At 55.4% G+C, this 22,000-nt stretch overlaps 9 protein-coding genes and 1 non-coding gene across 10 annotated transcripts; 3 read left to right on the top strand and 7 right to left on the bottom strand.

Annotated features, from left to right (window-relative positions):
- Positions 1-121: 121 nt before the first annotated feature.
- On the top strand, positions 122-3,761 carry B0H64DRAFT_330787 (armadillo-type protein; the record flags this gene model as incomplete). Its single annotated transcript, XM_062800959.1, has 4 exons — positions 122-167; positions 277-2,590; positions 2,774-3,510; positions 3,562-3,761. 4 exons carry the CDS (start codon positions 122-124, stop codon positions 3,759-3,761), a joined length of 3,297 nt encoding a protein of 1,098 aa, XP_062654687.1.
- A 933-nt stretch (positions 3,762-4,694) lies between these two features.
- On the bottom strand, positions 4,695-4,779 carry B0H64DRAFT_t162. Its single transcript has one exon. It is a non-coding gene; the product is annotated as a tRNA-Ala (tRNA).
- Positions 4,780-5,266: 487 nt separating this feature from the next.
- B0H64DRAFT_409982 (RTA1 like protein-domain-containing protein) lies at positions 5,267-6,917 on the bottom strand. The gene is made up of 3 exons (XM_062804761.1): positions 6,280-6,917; positions 5,956-6,204; positions 5,267-5,890 (listed from the first exon to the last, which is right to left on the bottom strand). Exons 1-3 carry the CDS (start codon positions 6,449-6,451, stop codon positions 5,298-5,300), a joined length of 1,014 nt encoding a protein of 337 aa, XP_062654686.1. The 5' UTR covers positions 6,452-6,917; the 3' UTR covers positions 5,267-5,297.
- A 272-nt stretch (positions 6,918-7,189) lies between these two features.
- B0H64DRAFT_409980 (uncharacterized protein) lies at positions 7,190-8,398 on the bottom strand. Its single transcript, XM_062804760.1, has 3 exons — positions 7,874-8,398; positions 7,538-7,802; positions 7,190-7,485 (listed from the first exon to the last, which is right to left on the bottom strand). The coding sequence occupies exons 1-3, from the start codon at positions 8,158-8,160 to the stop codon at positions 7,426-7,428; spliced, it is 612 nt and encodes a 203-aa protein (XP_062654685.1). The 5' UTR covers positions 8,161-8,398; the 3' UTR covers positions 7,190-7,425.
- A 1,324-nt stretch (positions 8,399-9,722) lies between these two features.
- On the bottom strand, positions 9,723-10,994 carry B0H64DRAFT_43686 (uncharacterized protein). Its single transcript, XM_062806209.1, has 3 exons — positions 10,736-10,994; positions 10,433-10,624; positions 9,723-10,343 (listed from the first exon to the last, which is right to left on the bottom strand). The coding sequence occupies exons 1-3, from the start codon at positions 10,773-10,775 to the stop codon at positions 9,778-9,780; spliced, it is 798 nt and encodes a 265-aa protein (XP_062654684.1). The 5' UTR covers positions 10,776-10,994; the 3' UTR covers positions 9,723-9,777.
- A 735-nt stretch (positions 10,995-11,729) lies between these two features.
- Positions 11,730-13,409, bottom strand: B0H64DRAFT_446408 (uncharacterized protein; the record flags this gene model as incomplete). Its single annotated transcript, XM_062806909.1, has 12 exons — positions 11,730-11,855; positions 11,939-11,982; positions 12,039-12,059; positions 12,118-12,158; positions 12,229-12,299; positions 12,375-12,618; positions 12,669-12,702; positions 12,761-12,792; positions 12,847-13,022; positions 13,082-13,113; positions 13,175-13,230; positions 13,345-13,409. The coding sequence occupies 12 exons, from the start codon at positions 13,407-13,409 to the stop codon at positions 11,730-11,732; spliced, it is 942 nt and encodes a 313-aa protein (XP_062654683.1).
- An 824-nt stretch (positions 13,410-14,233) lies between these two features.
- Positions 14,234-15,425, top strand: B0H64DRAFT_367197 (D-isomer specific 2-hydroxyacid dehydrogenase). Its single transcript, XM_062801937.1, has one exon. It carries the CDS (start codon positions 14,373-14,375, stop codon positions 15,321-15,323), a length of 951 nt encoding a protein of 316 aa, XP_062654682.1. The 5' UTR covers positions 14,234-14,372; the 3' UTR covers positions 15,324-15,425.
- Positions 15,426-15,734: 309 nt separating this feature from the next.
- B0H64DRAFT_331007 (ankyrin repeat-containing domain protein) lies at positions 15,735-18,048 on the bottom strand (the record flags this gene model as incomplete). Its single annotated transcript, XM_062800972.1, has 2 exons — positions 15,735-16,790; positions 17,218-18,048. 2 exons carry the CDS (start codon positions 18,046-18,048, stop codon positions 15,735-15,737), a joined length of 1,887 nt encoding a protein of 628 aa, XP_062654681.1.
- An 832-nt stretch (positions 18,049-18,880) lies between these two features.
- B0H64DRAFT_377928 (uncharacterized protein) lies at positions 18,881-20,381 on the bottom strand (the record flags this gene model as incomplete). Its single annotated transcript, XM_062802550.1, has 6 exons — positions 18,881-19,310; positions 19,368-19,398; positions 19,468-19,532; positions 19,586-19,703; positions 19,757-20,129; positions 20,199-20,381. The coding sequence occupies 6 exons, from the start codon at positions 20,379-20,381 to the stop codon at positions 18,881-18,883; spliced, it is 1,200 nt and encodes a 399-aa protein (XP_062654680.1).
- An 885-nt stretch (positions 20,382-21,266) lies between these two features.
- On the top strand, positions 21,267-21,966 carry B0H64DRAFT_409953 (uncharacterized protein). Its single transcript, XM_062804759.1, has 2 exons — positions 21,267-21,348; positions 21,545-21,966. Exon 2 carries the CDS (start codon positions 21,725-21,727, stop codon positions 21,944-21,946), a length of 222 nt encoding a protein of 73 aa, XP_062654679.1. The 5' UTR covers positions 21,267-21,348; positions 21,545-21,724; the 3' UTR covers positions 21,947-21,966.
- The last annotated feature ends 34 nt before the right edge of the window (positions 21,967-22,000 follow it).

Below are 22,000 nucleotides of genomic sequence, written 5' to 3'. Positions count from 1 at the left end.
CGGTTGCCTGGGGCCCTTCTTGTTGCGAAAGACAACCACCTCCAGTTCCCGCCGCGGCCTCTTCCTTTCTTTCTTTTTTCTTCGTGATACCCCTTTTTTCTTGCATCCAAGGCACGGCACCATGGATCAGCAGAGGTTGGCTGCGCTCCTGCAGGAGTCGCAAGTTCGTAAGTCCCTCCTGTCCAACCTCCGCGTTGCTTTCTGTCCTGCAGCTAGGCGGCGAGAAATCAATCACCTGTCAGAAACCCGGTGACGTTACTGACTCCCGCCTTCCAGCCGACACGCAAAACCTCAAGGCGGTCACCGCCGAGCTTCAGAAAAACTACTACTCTCACCCGGAGTCCCTCCTTCTCCTCATCGAGATTGTCGCGACCCACCAGGATGTCATCGTGCGGCAGCAGGCAGCCGTGCAAGGTGCCCGGCTGGCCGTCAAGCACTGGGAGAAGATCTCCAAGGAGCAGAAACCGGCTGTACGCCAGCACCTCGTGCAGGCCACGCTGAATGAGCAGAGCCCCAGGGCTCGCCATGCCAACGCTCGCTTGGTTGCTGCCGTTGCTGCCATCGACCTCGAGGAGGGCGAGTGGCACGATTTGGTCCCGGCTCTTTTCACCCTGTCGAGCAGCAACGAGGTCGGCCAGCGCGAGGTCGGCTCTTACATCATCTTCAGCTTGCTGGAGGAGAACCCGACTTCGTTCGCGGACCACATGCCCAAGCTCCTCGAGCTTTTCGGTCACTCCCTACGCGACCCTCAAAGCGCCGATGTCCGCATCAATTCCATGATGTCTATCGGCGCCATGCTCCTGATGTTTGAGCCGCTCGAGGACGAGGAGTCCGTGTCCACTCTCCAGACCTTGATCCCGCCCATGGTCGACGTCCTCAAGGATGCCGTCCAGACCGGAGACGACGAGAAGACCGGTCAGGCTTTCGAAGTCTTCCAACAATTCCTCGCCTATGAGTCCGCCCTGCTTGGCAAATATCTCAAAGACCTCGTCCAGTTCATGATCGATCTCGCTGCGAACAAGCAAGCCGACGATGATGTTCGCGCCCAGGCGTTGGCCTTCCTGGCCCAGACTGTCCGCTACCGACGCATGAAGATCCAGGGCATGAAGGACATGGGCCAAGAGCTCACGCAGAAGAGCTTGTTGATCCTTACGGAGATTGACGATGACGAGGATGACGACGACATGGGCCCTGCTCGGTCAGCCCTGGCCCTGCTCGATCAGTTGGCGACTGACTTGCCGCCTCGCCAAGTAATTGTTCCGCTGCTGGACGCCCTCCCCAAGTTTGCCACCTCCGACGACCCCGGTTACAGGAAGGCCGGTATTCTTGCCCTAGGCACAGTTGTCGAGGGCGCACCCGATTTCATCGCCTCGCAAGTCAAGGCCATCATGCCGCTCGCCATCAACCTGCTGAACGACTCCGATGTTGGCGTCCGGCACACCGCTCTCATCGGCCTCGCTCGCTTGGCCGATGATATTGCCGAGGAACTCTCCCCATTCAACGAGCCCATCATGACCGCGTTGGTGAAAAACTTGCAAGCGGCTATGGCCCCGGCCTCGGACGAGAAGCTTGCCAAGAAGAACATCGAAATCATTCGGTCGGTGTGCGGCGCGCTTGACGCCATGTCTGAGGGTCTAGATGCCGAGTTCATGAAGCAAAACGCCGGCGACCTTGTCGGCAACATTGGTGCCTTGATCACCCATGATGACTTTAAGGTTAAGGTCGCCGCTTCCGGTGCCATTGGCGCCATTGCAGAGTGCCTTGGCGAGGATTTCAAGCCCTACTTTGAACAGACGATGCAGGCTTTGGGTGCGTACCTCACTATCAAGGAGACCGAGGACGACCTTTCCCTTCGCAGCGGTGTCTGCGACTCTGTTGGCCGCATTGCCACCGCCGTTGGTCCCCAAACCTTCCAGCCCTACGTCGTCGACCTGATGAGGTCTAGCGAGGAAGGCCTGCAACTTGACAACTCGAGGCTTAAGGAGAGCAGCTTCATAATGTGGAGCTCGCTTGCCAAGATCTACGAGAGGGAGTTCGCACCCTTCCTCCCCGGCGTTTTCAAGGGACTGTTTGACAGCCTGAAGCTTGAGGAAGAGGAAATCAAACTCAAGCTTAGTGAGGAGGAGAAGGGTATCGTCGGCACGGACAACGAAGTCATCACCGCCGGCAAGAAGCTCACGATCAAGGGCACCGATGACGAGGACCAGGAATGGATGGATGACGACGACGAGGATGATGAGTACGACGACTTCGGCATCTCGACCGAGGCCCTCGAGAAGGAGGTCGCCATGGAGATTCTCGGCGACATCATCACCTATGCTTGCGGAACCCAAGAGATTACCGAATACCTCGAGAAGGCCGTCGAGACCATCTCCCCCTTAGCCGAGCACTCGTACGAGGGCTGCCGTAAGGCTGCGGTCGCGACACTCTGGCGGTCATATGCTCGTGTGTGGCAGCTCATGGAGCAAGAAACCGGTACCAACTGGGAGCCTGGTCTTCCCCTCAAGCAAACTCCAACCGTCACCCTTGTCAAGCTGGGCGAGATTGTGTGTAAGGCCACCCTTGCTCTGTGGCACGAGGAGGCTGATCGGTATGTGCAATTTCCTCTTGTTTCCCCCAACCTTTGCATGATGACCACCTAGCGTTAATACCCAGCTCACTCAAACGCATTATTGCGAATGCTGAGAAAACGTGCATATCTACTCCTGACTTCACAGCCCGCTCTCTGTCTCTAAGCCATTAGTTTCGGTGGATGAATGCTAATTGCTACAAGGACCGTCGTCACCGAGATCAACCGCAACGTCGCGGCAACCCTGAAGGCTTGCGGTCCCGCCATTCTCGCCCAGCAGGACTTCGTCAAAGAGGTTGTCACTGTCATTTCCACCATCATCACCCGCTCCCACCCCTGCCAGCAGGACCTTGGCGACGAGGATGAGGAACAAGAAGTTGAAGGGTCGTCCGAATACGACTGGCTCGTCATTGACACGGGTCTTGACGTTGTGATTGGCCTCGCTGTCGCCCTTGGACCCGGCTTCGCGGAGCTGTGGAAGATTTTTGAGAAGCCCATCATGCGGTTCGCGGCGTCTGAGTCGGAGAACATTGAACGGTCCACCGGTGTCGGTGTCATCGCCGAATGCGCGGCCAACATGGAGGCCGCTGTTACGCCGTCCACCGAAAAGCTGCTCAAGCTCCTTCTCAAACGTCTGTCGGACACGGACCCCGAGACGAAGAGCAACGCCGCCTATGCGACCGGTCAGCTCATTCTCAACTCGACCGACACCAACACCTACATGCCCCACTACGGCACAATCCTGCAGAAGCTCGAGCCCATGCTCCAGGTCCAGGAAGCGCGCATCAAGGATAATGCTGCGGGCTGCATCTCCCGCATGACTATGGCGCATCCGGATCAGATCCCGCTTGGCGATGTTCTCCCGGCACTGGTCGACCTACTTCCCCTCAAGGAAGACTATGAGGAGAACTCACCTGTCTACGACTGCATTCTGAAGCTCTGTGAGTCGGCCTTATTCATCCAATATAACGGTCCACGCTAACCATTTACAGACGAGAGCAACGAACCGACCGTCCAACAGCTTACCTCCAAGCTGATCCCCGTGTTCGAGACGGTGCTCAAACCGCCAACGGACCAATTGGATGACGAGACCCGCGGGACTGTCCGCAAGATTGTTTTCCTGCTGTACAACGCCAACCAAAACCTCTTCAGCAACAATCCCGAACTTCTGACGCTCGCTGGGGTTGCGTAAGACAGGAACGGGATAACCTAGCGTTAACCTAGCGTGGTGGATAGCAAGGCATGGATGGACATGAAACGATGATTCAACTAACACGATGAGTGATGAGTTCCGATATAATGACGTGGGTATGTAAGACGAGTTAGATGGTGCATGAGCCGGGACGGCTAGGTTGGGGCGAATGAAGGTTATGCCAGCCAACACAAGTGTTTACTTGTCTCATTATGGGACTCTGTTCCCTAGGCCCCCTGATAACGATCAGATATGATACAAAATGGATTCGTTTGGATCGGTACCCTTGGGGAGTTGAAGAGGTCCAACCGGAAAATTATCTGAACCCGATGTCCCGGGGTGGCTCGTGGCTCGTCTGTAGCTACCACGGTGGGTGAATGTTAGTGAAACTGCAGCCTCGGCACGGAGCGGGGTATATGAGTTAAGACTCAGAAGACAGAGTCCAGATGAGAGAGTTGTTTGGTATTGCCTTATTACTATGAAACTCGAGTGCGTTGGAGAAGGTGCTGCCTAGACAGCCAGGGAAGTCCCTCCATGGTTGTATAATGGTCGCAAGAGGTGGTGGTGAGAGGAGTAGGGAGGGAGATGGGATTAGTGTCGGAGAACGTTGGAGGGTGAGTTGATGGTTGCTATCTCACGAAGGGGGTCTAGAGGTGGTGCGTGTGCTTGATGGTAGGAAAATGGAACAGAATTGGTGACGGCTGTTTTTAAGAGCGGAAAGTTGAGACTAGACGCGAATGACCCGGTTATTTGGGGGTACCTCGGCAACTAGAGAACTGCACCAGGGTGCTCGAGGTTTTTCTTCTCGTTAGGGGGGGTTGTGGTGCCCTCAGAGCGGGCAACGATGGGTGGATGATATTCGAACGGCAAAAGGGGCTCACAACGAGGCAAAAACACATCGCAACATCAACTGTTGACGTTCAATGCTGACTTTGGACGAGCTGGGAATCGAACCCAGGACCTTTCGCATACAGAGAAGTATGCTAAGCGAACGCTCTACCAACTGAGCCACACGCCCGAGGTGATGGTTGTTGACAAGAAGGGGGAAAGTGTGCTTCTGAGGACCGATTTTCGTTAGGGGTTGAACCCTAACATTGTTTGGTGGGGATGGTTGTTGAGAGGTGGGTCGGGGAATGGACATGGACAGGCCTTCGAGGTGCTCCGGGCACCTGGCCCGAGCCTGGGTGTTGGGGTAAATGAAAGTTGGATTTTCGGATGAGGAAGTTGAGGGTTAGGGGAAGCCCCTGTGCCTCCCGTGTTTAACTTCCCTTACCCTAAACGCTGGGGCATGTCAGTGGGGGTGGAAGCAGCTTTATAAGCTTGGTATCGGGGTATGTGAAACGTTTATATACTCGAAAGTGAACTACAACCGGCCAAAATATTAACAGGTACCCAAGTTCTATTCCCGAACGCCCCTGACAAAAGTGTTTTTATGCCATAGTTTCCCCGAGTCCCCTCTATCTTCTGGTAGGCAGCGGAACCCACCACTACCCCCTTCACTTTACAGCCCTTCCCTCCTTTCCCGCTCTCCCCTCATCACCTCCCATACGCGCTCGAGTACCGGTGCTCCCTCGGCGGCACATCATACCCATTCCCCTGGTTCCCCGCGACCGCAGTGGAGTCACTATCATATCTCGCAGGCATCTTGACGCCCGCGGGGACCGCGTCGGGGTGGACAGGCAGCATCTGCAGGCTGTCGGCGGTGTTGCGGCCGCTCTCGCCGCCCGACGAGCCGAGGACCTCCTTGTAGCCGGCGAGGGCGCGGCTGGGGTGGCTCCACAGCAGCACGGCGGCGACCAGCAGCATGAGGGCGCCGTCGAGGCCGAGCAGGTAGCCCTCGTGGGACATGAGCACGCTGTCGTTGCCCATGCCGAACTCGATCATGCGGAAGACGGACCGGACCATCACCAGCACGCTGCTGATGTACAGCGCCACGATCAGCTGCCGCCAGGGGCCCGTGACCGAGTAGGAGCGCGGGGTCGGGTTGGCGAGGATGCGCCGGTGGAAGAGGACGGTGGTGATGATGAAGAAGCCGAAGAAGACGATCTGGATGGCCAGGCCCGCGAGGATGACGTTCTCGCCTCGCTTTTGGTCGTCCTTGGTCTTGGCTACTGCCATGAGGCCGCCGCCTGGGAGTGGGATGGTTAGTATGAAACGTCACCCCGGTCATGGTTTGCGACGCTCATGCACTTACCAGCTCCCTGCGCCATAAAAGACAATACGTCGCCCGTCACGAAGATCTTGGTCATCCAGTTCGTCCTGATCAGGGCGTATTCTTCGGCTCCGAGCAGGCGGATCAGGCGGCCGAGGATCATGTAGATGGAGGCGGCGAGCAGCGCGGGACCGAGGAGGATGAGCAGGGTTTGAAGAATGTAGGCGCCTAACGAGTAGTCGGGATTCTCCTGGGCGGCGATGGCTCGACCGATGTATCCGATTGTCTCAACTATGGGACCTAGGTTAGCTTGTGATCAAATATAGCGCTCCGCCGAATATGCGACGGGGTCGGGAAACGGCATACAAATACAGCCGATCAAGAACGGAATAAACGACCATGTCCTTCGTCGGAAAAGGAACACGGCATGGCCTATTGATACCGCGGCAAAAAGGACGATGAAAACAATGTTGGCTGCCAAACTGGGGTCGTAACGGTACAGCTTGAAGCCGCCCTCGTACGCAGCTTCGTCGGCCATGCTAAGCAATTCCTGAGCTCGGCACGTCGCTGACTTCTTGGTGTCTCGTTTCGACCCCTGGGTGTGGTCAAGATGTGAAGGGGCCAAGGAGTGTTGTCAAGATGTCACGATGGCCTCGAAGTAGTCGAATGGGATGTCAACCAAGGATAGGCAGAGAAGGACGAGATCTTGAATGGATTTTGGGTTCTGTCTTCATTATTATAGCGTCCGACCGACAGAGGAAGACTTGGGACCCTGGCTACCCCCGTTTCCAAATTCGGGGGGCAGCACCGTCTTAACGCGCGTCAGCTCCATATTGATACCGACAGCAAAAGGCAAGACGGCGGTAGTTCAGAGTCAAATGTTTGGCTGTGCCACTCGGGCAGTGTTGGAGGACGAGTTTGGATTGTGTGATCCCGGAAGGAATGGCCCAGGGACGTGGATCCTGAATACGCGTATCGTCGTGTCGAATCCGTGTCGAATCACAGCGCAGCGTCTTCGGTAAGAACCCACTGTTTTGACTTTTGCTCGATTTCCGCGGGCCGGCGACCCTTGTCCAGCCAAGCCGAGCCACGAGCCAGCGAACAAGCGGGCGCATCCATCAGCATTTGAACCCAACCAGGAGAAGCACGAGCGTGCACAGCCGGCATGATCATCGTCGTCCTCAGTCCTCACTCCCATCGTGGTCGCGATCGCCGAAACTTATCCAGGCACAAACACCGGGTTTGAGCAGCCATGGGCCAAGGCCCAAATAGTACCTTTTTTTTTTTTTTTTTCCACCGGGCTCTCGAGGCTTTAGAAGCGCGAAGAAACGCACAAATACAGATTACTGAGCATCAATACTTGAGAAAGGTCACGGTAAAGTTTTGTATTCCCCTAACATGCCAAACTCCAAAAAAACACAACCACCGAATCTTTAGGGGTTTCTGTCCACTCAGGGGTAATATCCCACATGGACAAAAATGTATTATCCCAAATCTCAACCTCGCACCATCTCAACACTGCCTCCATTGGAGGGCAACGCGAACCGTAAGTTTGCTGCTGATGCGGTCGACCTATCCATTTTGTCAGCATGATTCTGCATTGCACGGAACTGCCTTCACCTACCGCGATGAGTGCCCGGTCCTTTGTAGGCGAGATGGAGCATTGCGTGTTCATGTTCAAGATGGCCGTGGACCCACCGCAGGGCGACCAAGAAACCACATCTGAGTTGGCCGAGAGCGAGAACGCCCCTTCACGCGCCCCCCTGAAGTTGATGCCGTAGTTGACTTCTCCCTGGGCACCAGTGAACGAGAAGGTGTTAAGGCACTGCCCCTCAGCACCGGCTGGGAGGAAGGCGTAGCCCCTCATGTCGGCGTTGATCGTGGAGAACCTAGGTAGGTAGAGAATCAGAGTTAGCCATGAGGGTGGGATGGTTCATCTCTGCACAGGGGGTGAGCATACTGGAAGCCGGAATCATATTCCAGGTTCAGCGTGAGTTTGCAGTTCTTCCGCCAGTCGGACGCCATGGTGCCCGGACCAGTCTTCACAACATAGTCCGAGAGCCTGATCTCGAACGCCGTGTTCGAGTCGACGGCGTGGACATCAGCAGTGCCGTAGGGGCACCCACTGCCCAATACTGAAGCTCCAACGACTCGGAGACCTCGCGGTGCGGCTTGGGCTGCAAGTGGTACACTGGCGACTAGGGAAGCAAAGCCCAAGATGAGGGCAGGCGGAAAATGCATCTTCATGGTGGGTGTTATAGTTGGGAGTCTAGAACTTTGAGTCTGAGTGTTCTGCAACAGAAGGGGGTAAGGATGAACGTTGAACAAGGTTAGGTATCCGAATAGGCGACACGATGACCTCTCTTTAATAAAAGAAAAAGTAAACGTCTCTCAAGCCGGGTGTTGCTACCAGTGCAAAAGCTGGGGCCGCCGACTAAATTACCGGGCATAGACTCGCCACCCATAATTAGTCTCTTGGGTCTGGGCCTGAGTTGTTGGTCGGACCTATAGTTCCAAGAATGTCATCAAGCAGGGGGCATGCTGCATGATAAGCGAGTTCCCCAATATAAGCTGACATATTTTCACGATCCAACGGCAAAATCCACCGGCGGATTCGGGGCTTTCCTGCCCGCATATTAATTGAGGACTTACTGAACCCGTTGTTGGTAGCCAACTAGATACTACGCGGTAAATATACCGCCCTCAGCGTCGGTTCAGTTCATGTTGGATAAATGGCTCCCTCTATTCAAAATCAGCCGTGTACCAAAACACACCTTAAAAGCTTCCTACAGTAAGTACTCAACTAAACAAATGGATATTAAATGATCCAAGTATAGAAACAGCACTATGCAAGTCATATTTTAAGATCTGTCAAATCTAGACCGCTTTTCTGAGTACCGGGTTGGCATTTGCCTTACCTCCTGAAGTCCAGGTCTGGCCAAGAACCCCGTCCGATGGCCCGCCCGCTTTGAGTTCTCTATCCAGAGAGAGGATTAGTAGTGCAGTCGTGGGGAATGGGGTGGCGCCCACCGTCGCTGACAAAGGGAAAGAACTTGCATCACAGAAGGAAGACGTCCACTCTTCGCCACTTCAATAGTCGGCTGGTTTAGTTTAAGTCATAGTCATGCTCGTCGTCACCGGGACGGCCCGCTAAATACGGGCTCTGTGCTCAGCATGGCCAGGGTTCAAGGATCAGAGACGGATGAACGTGCGTTGGTGCGAGAACCTGGTTTGGGGGGATGCTAAGCAAGCGGTTTCTATAATACAGAACGTCTTAATGCGGCCCCACGAACTCAGCGGCTTGAACTAAGATTTAGTCCAGACGGGGTAATATCCATCATCACCCAAAGCGCCCCACGTCAGGTCAGGGTGGGATAACGGGTCATGGAAGAACCTCATGGCTGGTGGCTTGCGCTCAACGTGAAACACGCGAACAAGAATATATGCGTTGAGAGGATCACCCGCATACCGCTCCATCTGTAGTCCGTTTGTTAGTGTAAGAGCGCGGGCCACGGGTCTTTTTGCAACTCACCAACCGTACTTGATGCACGCTAACAAGGAGCTTTGCGTCGCATCCGGCAGGGGTAGATTTGACTTCGAGGTGATACCTCGTGCCTGCACTCCACTGAGGAGAGACCGGGGCCCCGGCCTTCGCGAGCACCTGCAACATGCTCCCATCGCGATCGTGGTAAGTAAAGTCGGCATAGCGGCTCTCGGGCTCCGGGAATTGCCGATATTTGGCGTGGATTCGTAGATTACTAGTCCAGTTCCAATAGGACCACTCCGGTAGTTGGCGCTCAAGCCATGAATATATCTGCGGTCGATGATCAGTTATGCAAACGGAGCCGCAGGCTAAAGGAGAACTCATACATGCTGCTCTCCACGAAATCCAATTTTCTCGTTCCTGGTCATCCGAAGCTTATTTCTGGAACCGCCACACGCGCCAACGCAAGACAACAACCTGAGAGCTGCGCCAACGAACACGATGATGATGGCCGGGCCCCCGTGTTCAGGAGTGTCCACTATCCCATGCACGCCGTCTCTCATAGTCAATGTGGCGAGCGTGCCGGCGGCCATGGCGATCAATGCGCTCAAGAGCGGCGCGATATACGCTCGCCGGCGGCTCTGGTCGCTGAGTAGAAATGAGGCCAATAAAGGAGTCGCGGCGTCCAATATGATGGCGAGGATGGCGAGTGCGGCGCTGGCTTTGCTTTGGGCGGCAAACTTGGCTTCTTTAGCAACGAGCCTGTCCGGGCTGATCTTGTGCAGCGTGGCATTCCAGGAAGACAGAATGTTGCCGACACGCTGTCCTTCATCGTCACCCAGGCGGTCTGTAAGTGAACCCTCTAAAATGCCGAGGAGGTTCTGTGTCGGCGGAAACGCGCGTCGACAGCGCGTCTCCCCCGTCTTCTCGAAAACGTCGCATATCCCTACCCAAGTCCGGGTTATTACTCCGTGGTTTACGGCAAAGGAGACCTGTGAAATGATGTCGCGGGCCAGGGAGAAGCCGTCAACGTACCTGCCATGCCCCAGTACCAGTAAGTAGGCAGCTCAGGGGGGACAAGAAGGTCGGTTTCATTGCCGCTGTCAACCAAGGCTAGGTTATGGAGTCCGTCGGCCAGGAGTGTCACGTTAACTCGGTAGAGACAAATGTCTTTCGTAGCTGGCGAGATGCACCCGATCAGAAACACAATATTTGCCGTCAGACTCACTATTCTGTATTAGCATTATTTACATGATCCTACACGTTGTTCCATGGCCCTAAACAGGAGGGGGTAAAAGCTTGCGGAATGCCTTGGTGGGCAGGTCCCGAGTAACTTACAGATGGCAAACCCAGTGATCCATGCCCAGGAATACCGCATAATCGCGAACGCACGCAAGCTGCGCGTCTGAAATCAGGGGCTCGCTAGGTAGAAGTTCTTCAGTTAGGGATCGTTAGGATGGCATTATCTATGGGATTTGAAGAAAAAAGGCAATGGGTACTGTGTAGGGGAAGAGCCGACCCATCGCCCAGTCAGTCGGTCAGTCAGCCCCTCCTGGATGTTGATTACCACCTCTTGGCGTCGACGACGATTCTTCTCGTTAACCAAGAAGTTTCATTGGGAGAGCTTTCCGGACGGGGTTCCGGGTGGCTTGACGGTCGCCCCATGATTTGCTCCCACGACAGACTGCCCAGCTACCCATGCAAGGAACAAGCCGCAATGCTTACGATCAAACGCTAGCGGCGGCTAGGGAGCATGCTGGCTTCCCCAAACGGATAAATTTAGCGGTTTTCTCTCCATTCACCTGTTGAGCCAGCACTCTCGAGTCCGCCTGCAGCTATCTGGGCAAGGATCAACTGCCGGCTCAGGGGATGCAACTGCACTGGGTGTCGGTCTCGTGCAGTCAAGTTGTGTAACCTCTCATCGCCTAGGTGGTGAAGCCGGATCAATGTACCTTCGTTCGACCGGTCTCATAGCAGTTAAGGGGAGTGAACTAGAAGCCTTATGACCGGGATATCTGGTAGAATCTCGACTCCATTCATCACACGGTAAATGGTCAAGCTAACCAGGGGATTGGACCGCATACCTCAAGATGGCAGCATCTCAAGACAGCGATCATGAAAACGTTTCGAAAAAGCTCGAAGCGCTCTCCAGCGCAGCTTAGTAGTTCGTCGGCGATTGGGACAACAACGTCAGTGTGTGAGATGAAGTCCCCTAGCAACTAATAGATACCTGACGGCAATTGTGAGTGGATATCCAACAGCCCCTCGGCAGCCACGAAGTACCTACATGTACTTAGTTGATCCATTACCTCGCCGTAAATTACGCTCTTACCTAGTTTCCCGTCCTCTCGAGGACCACCTCCAAGCTTTCTCCCGTCATGAGCTTGAACACCTCGGTATACCGCCCCTTTGTCTTCTCGACAACATCCGGCGTCATTTCCACGTCCGGCTTGCCCTTCTGTTTTGTGTTAGCCTCGAAAAAGAAAGGGATTCTTCCCTTCCGCGGGAACAGATGGATGGATAGAGCATAATAATACATACCAAACCATTCTCGGTCAACCAGTTTCTCAGAATCTGCTTATCGACTGTCATGTGTCAGCATGTCTATCCCAGGAACTATTTCGGGCATGAGTAGCCTTACAAGAGTCCTGGTCACGGCCAGCTACGGTCTTGTTAGCATGGGCTATTCCACAGCAGCGGATGAAGGGGTGGGGACAAACACTCGTAATCTGCCTTGCTCCAGAACCGCGACGAGTCAGGGCTAAAGCTCATGTCAGTACATCATAACCATCGCCTCAAACAACCGCAACATCTGATTTGGGGCGGCGCACGTAAGAACCTCATCGACGAGGTAGATCTCATCCGTCTCCTCATCCAGACCGAACTCGAACTTGGTGTCGGCCTACCGGCATAACACGTTAGCACAACATCCCCCAAAGAACCAGTCAAGAAGTGTGGCGCAAGCCCATCAACGTACGATGATGATACCGCGCTCCTCAGCATACGCGGCGCCGGCGTTGTAGCAGTTGAGGGCCAGCTCCTCGAGACGCGAGGCATACTTGTCACCGACGATGCCTCTAGCCTCGTCTGGTGAGATGTTGACGTCCTTGTCTCCGAGCTCCGCCTTGGTAGAGGGCGTATAGATGGTCTTGGGGAGGCGCTCGCAGCGCTTAAGCCCGGCGGGCTGCGGCAGGCCGTGGATGGTTTGCGTCTTTTGGTACCTTGTGCCGGTGTTAGGATGTCACAATGAACCCGGGGCATATTAGCTTACTCCGCCCAGGCGCTGCCGGTAACATATCCGCGCACTATTCACAGGCACATTAACGCACAGAACCGAAAATTCCGGGAGGATCCAGGACTTACCGATCGCCTCAATAGGGAAGATCTTGAGTCGACTATCGGGTTGTATTAGCAGTGATGGGTGAGTGGGTTGTCTATCTTTCACGCACCGGACGGTCATGGAGCGGCCGCGAAGCATCTGTTGTTCATCCTGGGAGAGGCCAGACGCCGGGGGAGGGCCAAGGTGGAGGAAGTGGTGCTTCAGGCCCGGCACGCGGGAGGAGAGAACCTCGAACCATTTGGCTGACAGGAGGGTCAGGATGGCGCCCTTTGTGGGAATTCCATTCTATCGCGATGTTAACAAGCGTTGCAATTGTCAACCGTGATGATACGGAGACGGCGCACTTTGAGAATGACGTCATAGGCGCTGATGCGGTCTACAGAGGCAGTCGATGGTCAGACAAGGTTGGGGGATTGATGGTTACAGCCAGACAGTACCCGAGGTGACAAAAAGGAGTGTCGGGTTTTCGTCATTAGGAAGAGAGAAGAGGTCCCTGTTAAGACGGAATGTAAGTAAGGCTGCATATGCGCTTTGGATGTGCGAGGCCTCGATGCATCCCCAGGAATTTTGTGCAACAAAATCGAGCGATCGGGTGGGGCTCCCGTACCTGACTTTGCCCTGGGAAATCCGTGGGAGCGACGTGAGGGGAATGCTGGTCAGTGCCTCGGCCATTTTGCTGCAGTTTCCCGGTTCTCGAGGTGAAACAGTGAAAATACAAGCAGTTTCCCGTGATGCAATACAAGGCGTGAACCGTTCTAGCCTTCCAATGTGACTCTTCGCGCCGTGGGAAAATCTCGCAGAGGGGCACCGCGACGCGATATCGGTGCAGCGGGGCAGAGTGGGGTGCTCCACAGAAATTCCCCCGTGGGACGGTTCCACATTGAACCTCACCGTGACCTCCCGCCAACCTAAATGGCCAACACCGGAGACGGCATCTGCTCGTTCTAAGTGTGGGATGATTTTGGAGGCTGAAGATGCATTGTGAGACTAAATGGACAATTGCTGTCCAGAAAACCTAGCAACTAACGGGTCGATGAGGAATTGTTTCGAGGGTCGAGGTTTCCTTTCAACTCTGCCGTGGTACCTTCCCTCCCGCCTTTCTGGACTTTCTGAAGGCAACGGGGACAAATACGGACGAAAACAGTTAAGTTCGTACCAATTCGCGGCGACTGCACCTAGCACAAATAGATCCCTTGATATTGCTACGAGAACATGAACCGTGGATAAGTGGCCAGGATATTTGCGAATGGGGTAGACCTTATTTGTTACCATCATTGGCCGGCCTCCCCGGCTTGCGGGCATTAACTAACTGATGCCCTGGGAGCCTAAATACGATGATGGTTATCCTTACCCGCGAGGCATTAAACCTCCGTTTCACGGCCTCAACAGCTCCACCGGCCACCCTCGGCCTTCTTTGCCCCGCGCCGAACCGGAGCTCCGGTGAAACTTCCATTGGCTTGAGCAACCCCTCCTCAACTCGACCCCTCCATCGCGTGCCAATTCAAAACCTCCCCGCCAACCAACATCAACACCAACACCAACAACTGAATACCAAATTGACACCAACAACCAAACCGGCCACGAACACCATCACACCTATCCGCGACGACCACTAACACCCCGACCACCGCCACAATGAAGCTCCTCTACCCAACAACCCTCAACCTCAACCCCTCCCTCCTCGCCGGCTTCCCCACCCTAACCCTACACCCCTACGACGCAACCGCACCGACCCTCCCCGCCTCCCTCCACGACGCCACAATCCTCATAACCTGGGCCAACAGCGCGGCCAACCTCTCCTTCGCCGCCTCCCACCTGCCCCAGCTCCGCTGGATCCAATCCCTCGCCGCGGGCCCCAACGACGTGCTGGCCGCAGGCTTCGACACGGCCCGCGTCACCATCTGCACGGGATCGGGCCTGCACGACCACACGGTGGCCGAGCACGCGCTGGGCCTGCTGCTGACGGCGGCGCGGCGGTTCCACGAGATGCGGGATTGGCAGGTGCGGGGGAAATGGCCGGCGCACTTGGGCGGGCCGCAGCCGGACCGGGAGCCGGGGACGTTTAGGACCCTGCGGGATGCGCGGGTGTTGGTGTGGGGGTTTGGGAATATTGCGAAGTGTCTGACGCCGATGCTGGTGGGTTTGGGCGCGACGGTGCGCGGGGTGGCGAGGCGGGCGGGCGTCAGGGCGGGGGTGGAGGTGTTTGGGGAGGATAAGTTGGCCGAGCTGTTGCCGCAGACGGATGCGCTGGTGATGATCTTGCCGGGGGATGCGTCGACGAGACATGTGCTGAATAAGGAGAGGTTGGCGCTGCTGCCCAAGCATGCGTGGTTGGTCAATGTGGGCCGCGGGTCGTCGGTGGACGAGGATGCGTTGTTTGAGGCGCTGGAGAAGGAGGAGATTGGGGGTGCGGCGTTGGATGTGTTTGAGAAGGAGCCGCTGCCGGAGGGGGACAAACTTTACAAGGCGAAGAACCTGGTGCTGTCCCCTCATGCCGCGGGAGGCAGGCCGCAGGGGGCGGAGGAATTGATCGTGGATAACTTGCGGAAGTTCCTAGCCGGGCAGGAGATGCGGAACGTGGTTTGAGACGGGACTCTTGGTTCTTCCGCAATGAATGGGTCAAAGCATGGCAACAGTGGCTTAATTAGCATTAGAGGATCAACGAACCTTTCGATTCCTATTATCCCTATTCTCTCACCCGTCAGCCATGTTGCGATTGTCGTGAGTGAAATAGGAGTCCAGAACCACACCTTGCTTCCGCGTTCGTGTGCTCAATGGGAGATTCAAGTTGATAGCGGGCCATCCCCGATGCGGCAGTTAGCATTTACACAACACCGGAAGTTCTTCTAGTTCAACGTGGTTGATGAAAAACATCGTGAATACTGCTTGAAGCTCGCTCGCTATGGATTGCCACATGATGCCAGCAAATCGATACATTTGTCTCATCTCCGCTTCAAGCATTCAAACCATGGTCTTAATCCCCAAACCCGACAACCGTCAAGATAGGCTTTCCGCTAATCGTAATTCCTCCGAGGTCATGTCGTCTGGGGATACGGCGCAATGCCCCGGAATGTCCTCCCCTGAAAGTCCGTAGTCATATCTGTGTGCCCGGCAAGCTGACTTCTCGCAAAGTCGGCGATGCACAAGTTCCGCAAAGTGTTGTCGTATCTCTCCATAGCGTGATTTGATTCCCAGATTGTAAACCGACAACTCAAGGCTGCATTCCTCGGCGTGGTTGCCTGGCTGTACCGGGGGGCATGGCCGCAACGCAGGGTTGGCGCCGCCCGTGAGGAGCGCCATAACCGTGCTCACCATCAACTGATCCCCGTCACATATCCCGTCGGCCCATCGCTGTACGTCGGAATTCGCCATGACTCTGTGCAAGATCGTGGCGCCGCCAAGTGTTCGCTGATCCGGGTCGGCGCCACGCTCCAGGAGACGGCGGACGATCGTGGGGCGCAGGCACAAGGCGGCCTGCTCGAGGGCTGTGTATCCGACACCGCTCACGGTAGAGATGATAGCGTCCGCGTTGGCCATGTGGTCGACTAGTGCCACGGCAATATCGGTATGACCCTCCGTGATCGTTAGGGACAACGGGGTAATCGGGCTGGCGTTAGCCCAGGGGTGGGCCGATACCGAATAACAAAGGGTGGCGTCGATCCTAGCGCAGACGTCCGCCCCGTGCGATAGTAACAACCGAACGATTTCTATTTGGTTTCGTACCACAGCCGTCGCAAGCACGGTTGTGTTTCCCGAAAAGTCCTCCATGTCCGGGGAAATGTTGATAGTAGTGGCGTTGACGTCCATGCCGGCGGCGATGAACTTGGCCACTGATTCGGTGGCGCCGGACCTGATGCAGCGCACGAGGCCGGTTGATTTGTGCTCGGTGGCATCCCGCCTGTAGAGAAGATGCGAGGTGAAGGAATGGAAAAACCTGGAGCACTGGGAGACCGAGGACAGGCTCCTCTGGCCGAGAAACTCGACGATTTCGTAAATCAGCTCGGGGGGTATGGAACCCAGATTAGCGGTTCTGGCCATTGTGGTATGGTCGGGCTAACAAGCAGCCATGGTGCGCTTAGGAAGCGGGAACAGCGTGTCGCCCGTCCGGCCACATATCTATACCATGCCGGCCATCCTCCGTCTGACGGCGTGTAAAGTTCCTTCATCCCGCATAACGCCAAGGCCGGTTCAGCGCTTTATCACGAGCGTGTCTTTGTTGAGCTGGCGCGCGGCGGCAAGGTTATCGAGCCGGCATCATCTTGTTTGTTGCGTGTCCGAGTCCCTTTGTTTGTCCCTCGGATGCTCCGCCCGCCATAGCTCCTTTTCACGTCTGAGCGAGCGGCGCACCCAGTGGACGGAAATGGTGGCCCAGATAAGCACAAAAATAAGGGGGCTGCCCCAACCTGCACAGGCCGTTAGCCAGGGGCGAAGACAACAAAGGAAGCAGAAAGCAACAACAGATGCAAGGTGACGTACCAACCCCATAAGCAACCTTTTCCGGAACGGTCCAAATAACCGCCATAGTCCCAATCCCATCAAACAACGCACCGGCCGCCCAAAACCAATTCTGCTGCGCAATCATCGTCCGAAACCGGGAGCTGGTCTGGTACCGCGCCACCAACGCACTCCTATACACCCTCCCGCCCGCACCATCGACCCCAACAATATCCTCCACCAAAGTAAACACCAAAGGCGGCACCCGACCCCCCTTCGGAATCGAGCTGATCTTGCACGGCGCGGGCCGGCGCGTCACGTTCATCCAGCCGCTCCACACCAGCTGCAAACCGATCTGGATAAAGAACAACGACACGGGAATGGCCAGCGCGCGCACGATCGGAGGGTGGGGCACAGAGCCGCCGATGAGGATGGCGGTCATGACGGTGTAGCCGAACGACAAGGTCCAATGCGTGAAGTCGAAGCTCCACCGGGTGCCGGCGACGGGACGGTATTTCTCGCCCATCCAGATCAGCTTGATGCAGCGCAGGCCGAACTCGATGCCCGTGACGATGCCGAAGAAGGAGGTGATGATGGCGAAGACGATGCCTGGTCGTAGTGTGGTGCCTAGGATGAGGCCGTAGTACAGCGAGATGGGCAGCAGGCTGGACTCGAGCACTAGTAGGGACACCACGATGGATAGCTTGAGCTTGTATTCGAGGATGCGGTAGCGCAGCCGCGGGAGGCCGGGCAGTTCGGCGAAGTCGACGGGGCCCGTGACGGCCGAGGGAGGGATGGTGGTGGCCGTGGTGCTCGTGTCGGAGCTGGAGGGTGGTGGTTCTTTGGCTTCGCTGTTTTCTTTTGTTTGGTTGGCCATGTTGTTGGTGTTGCGTTCCATGGCGAACGGTCTAGAACTCAGCTTGAGATACGGGAAGTTGTATCGAAGCAAGGGGGCGCAACAGGAATAAAATATCGTTTAATAACTTTTACGACTTGCTTTCGTCCATGCAACGCAGGTCTGCGCCTTGTAAATCGGAACCTGATGATGTGTGCCATGGCCTGGGAATGATCTGCTACGAGAAACAAGTAGCATTTAAATTCAGAATGACGTGAATTCAACAGGCTGGAGAACAGTGGAGAATGTGGTTGACTGTGTAAACTCAATTGTCGGCTTTCATCACGGAATGATGTCACCACGGAATATCTGTGGCGACCCCTGAGTGCCCCCGGGACGATCAAAACAAGGGCTAACCCTAACCCTATCATCTTCTCTTCGAGCATCGATGCACATACAGAGGAGGCAGCCTCCCGTAGTAATTATATAAAATACTCTCTCGGGACGATGTGATTACGGGTTACAGTACCCGGAGAAGACTTGGGCTCATGTAGTGTAAGGATCTGTGCAGTTAATCCCTGTTTAAATGGAGCAATATTTGGATGGGTTCTTCACGTAAAAAGGGGGAGGGGGGCGCATTGCAAGAAAAAGGACATGGTTTAGGTAGAAATGGTAGTCTGGTAGTCAGTATAAGTCACAGGGCTTGGGATAATTAACAATTAACAATGTGTAATAAACTTCATGAAGGGAAGAGGTCCTAAAAGCTTACGCCTCCTCGACCCCCGGCGCTATTGGCCCGCCACCTTGCCCCTGCTGCCCCGGGTATACCGTATGTCCCCATCCAACTCCTGCTGACAAACCGACATTGGCTATCCTACCCCCATCGGCTCATTGGGAGCCCCCTTTCTGGATCCTCCCCGTAGGAAGTAGTCACCGTGACACGGTCCGTTCGCCGGATCGCTCCGAGAGGCGGTGTTGCTGGTACCGACGCGGGTGGTTCGGACGTGCTGGACACAATGTTCGTCTGGCTGTCCTGGTCGGCGCTCTTGCGGTGTTCCTCGTAGCTGGTCGAGTCGACGGCCGTCTCTAGCTGTGAAATGGCCGTGTCCATAGGCCGACCGCGCTTGCGAGAGCGTTTTGAGAGCTCCACGCCCGACTCATCCTTTCCGCTGCGCGACCGATCGTACTTTTCATACCTTTCGTTGGAGTCGTTGGAGGAGAAAGCGCGGCGACCAAAGACGAGGTCCATGAGCGGCTTCAGGATCGGGATCGAGGACGCGATCATCAAGGTGGAACCTTCAATACTGTGGTGTGTGTTAGTCGATGATCCCATGTCAAAGGGCTGGAGGGAAGGAGCTTACGCGGTCCAGATCGTGAGATCAGCGGTGTCATCTATTGGTGACGTGTTAATTAGGGGCTGGTCCAGTGGTAAAACGTGGCATAACGTGGCTGTTGACTTACAAACAAAGTCCGGGCTGGCAAGACCGGGGATACGCGTTGTCTTGTAAATGGCGACGATTGTAGCGCTAACATACCAAGTTAGTGACGGGTGCTTCCCCACGAAAACACAAAAGCTTACACTGAACCAATTCCCAACGCGCAGGAGAGAGCGATCTTCTTCCTGATGTTCAACTGCAGGCCGCAGAGCACGATCGCAGGATATACGGCAAAGTAGAGATCGGTGAAGGCGGAAAACGCTTTTTCTGAGTTAGCATGCTCTCGTTAAAACGGATAGCAGGAAGCATCTCACATCCTGCATAGATGGAATAATTAACCAATATCATGGGGCTCCAGCACTCTCCCTTGACGCTAAAGGTCCACGTGGAATGGGTGGGTGTGCATTGCCCAAAGAGGATGCCAACGCAGCCCATCAAGCTGATCAGGCACACGATGGCCACAGTCCACATTATGACGGCGTGCGTTCTGCTTGGGTTCATCATGCGCGTCAACAACGCCACGACGGCGAGCTTGGGTACCGCAAACGACAAGATCCCAGGCAGGAAGGCGACCATGGTCCACAAGATAGCATGAGAGAACTGATACTCCGTCAAGAGAGCCGCGTGTCGGCCACTCCCGTACGAAACTGCTTTGGCTGTTATTCCGACGGTAACCCAGCTGCAGATCTGGGAATGGGAAAGGAATATTAGTGACTGCAGTCAACACAGAGATCGAGTCAACACGGCGGCACATACCATGGATATGGAGATGAAGTAGTCATCCAGATACAGCTTGCCAATGATGCGAGCGCGGGTGAATAACCGGGCAGCAACGAACAAGGTGCTGAGGGCGGTGACGGTGATGGAAGTGGCGAGAATCGCCGGCCCCTTGTCATGGTCGATGATGTTTAAACCGGCAGCACTCTCTGCGGCGGCCATGGCGAGGATGGGTTGTTACCTTGATGCTCTCCTCCCTCAGTCGGTAACGAATGCGCTTTGTTTGGATCAGGCTCGGCCCTTACGCCTTGCCTGGCCTTACAACGCCGAGAAGAGCGTAAGGGATGATGGGACTTGTTGCGGGGCCGGGGGGACGTGGTTGCCGAAGTCAACACATTTACCGACAGTCAGGAGCCGAAGCAGAGCTAAGGACAGGTGAGACGATGCGGTATGTGGACTGACACGGGAAACATAACCCGGGTCGAAGACGAGAACGCTTCATATATGCAATACGGTCAAGGAGTGCACGGAGGATGATGTGCAAACCCCATGCTCTCTAATAACTGGCCAGCCCAGGGTCCCCAGCATCCATTTGAGTCTTGCCACCTCCCCGTCCCTGCGTAGCGAGAGTGCACGGAGAACCAAACCCTTGAGAGTTAGTGGGGAGGTCCTCCGGCCGACATGGATAGGAAGCTAATTGCAAACTCCTAACCCGGCGAACAGCCTTCAACATCTGCAAAGCCTGTTTCCATGACTACAAATCACCGCGAGCGGCGATTTCCGCACTCGAAACTGTGGTTGCGAACCGAGGAAGGGGTTGAAGACGTGCAGGCCGTTATGCTTTTTCTTGCAAAGCCTGACTTTATAGCTCGAAGCTAGTTTCTTCCGGGATCAGCACGATCAGCTCAGGGGCGCGGGGAATGGGTCAACCTTAAGCTATTCCAGTGTTCCTTGACCTTTGGCCAGAAGTCGGTGACGGACTGGCGGGAAATTCCTGCTCGCGTGGCCTTCCTTGGCAGTTTGCCGTGCATGGCAGCCAACGGGATTGGAGGAGCATCATGCTTTCCCCCATCGGAATTAGCTTTTGCTTTTGCTTTTCTTCTCCTCATCCCCTCCTGCAACAAGCCGCCCTACGACTCGACGTCAGGAGAAAGGAGGGACAAGCCACCTTGGTAACTAGTCATCTAGTGTACGTGTAGTCCTCGACTGGATGGTGATCAATGGTGGGAGTTCGCCGATTGCGGTTGGGCCCAGACTGTCGGGTCATCAACGAAGGGAGAAGGTGGTCACTAAGCCCAAGTGAGTTTGGTCAACCACTCATGAAATGCACATTCTTCTTTTAGCCCCCAACGCCCCTCACCACTAACACCACTAACACAGTACAGTACCTAGAAGGGGAATGTTTTACGGAATCGCTTTTTGCATTGTTACATCGGAGGACGGAACCCTCTCCGGGTCACGACCCTTTGGACTCCAAACGAACGTCAACTGGTTGCTCCACCCCTGTAAAACCCCGGATCGCCACCATGGCTTGATCGCAGCAGGTTGCGATCTCCAGTGGCTTGATGCGCCATGTTCTGTGGCTTTCGGCTAAGATGCTGCTGGCCCTTTTCGGTGGCATGGTGGAGTTGATGAATGGTCTTCTCGTCAGACCCTGGTCGTTGCCGTTCTGGATTTTGGGACGGCAGCAAGGAGAAGGAACTCGAAAGCAACGCGGAAGGGGAATGAATGGTGGTTGCCCGTCCACATCCCCGGCACTTGCTACCCTCTCACGGGGGCGCTTATAAAACAACCACTCAACGCTAAGGTGAGCAGTGATGATCCGTGGGCTCATTGCGGCC

This window comes from Chaetomium fimeti, assembly GCF_033439085.1.
Source record: "Chaetomium fimeti strain CBS 168.71 chromosome Unknown B0H64scaffold_10, whole genome shotgun sequence".
Taxonomy (NCBI): Eukaryota; Fungi; Ascomycota; class Sordariomycetes; order Sordariales; family Chaetomiaceae; genus Chaetomium; species Chaetomium fimeti.
Note: the sequence above shows the minus strand (reverse complement) of the source record. Positions and strands in the feature narration are given on the sequence as shown.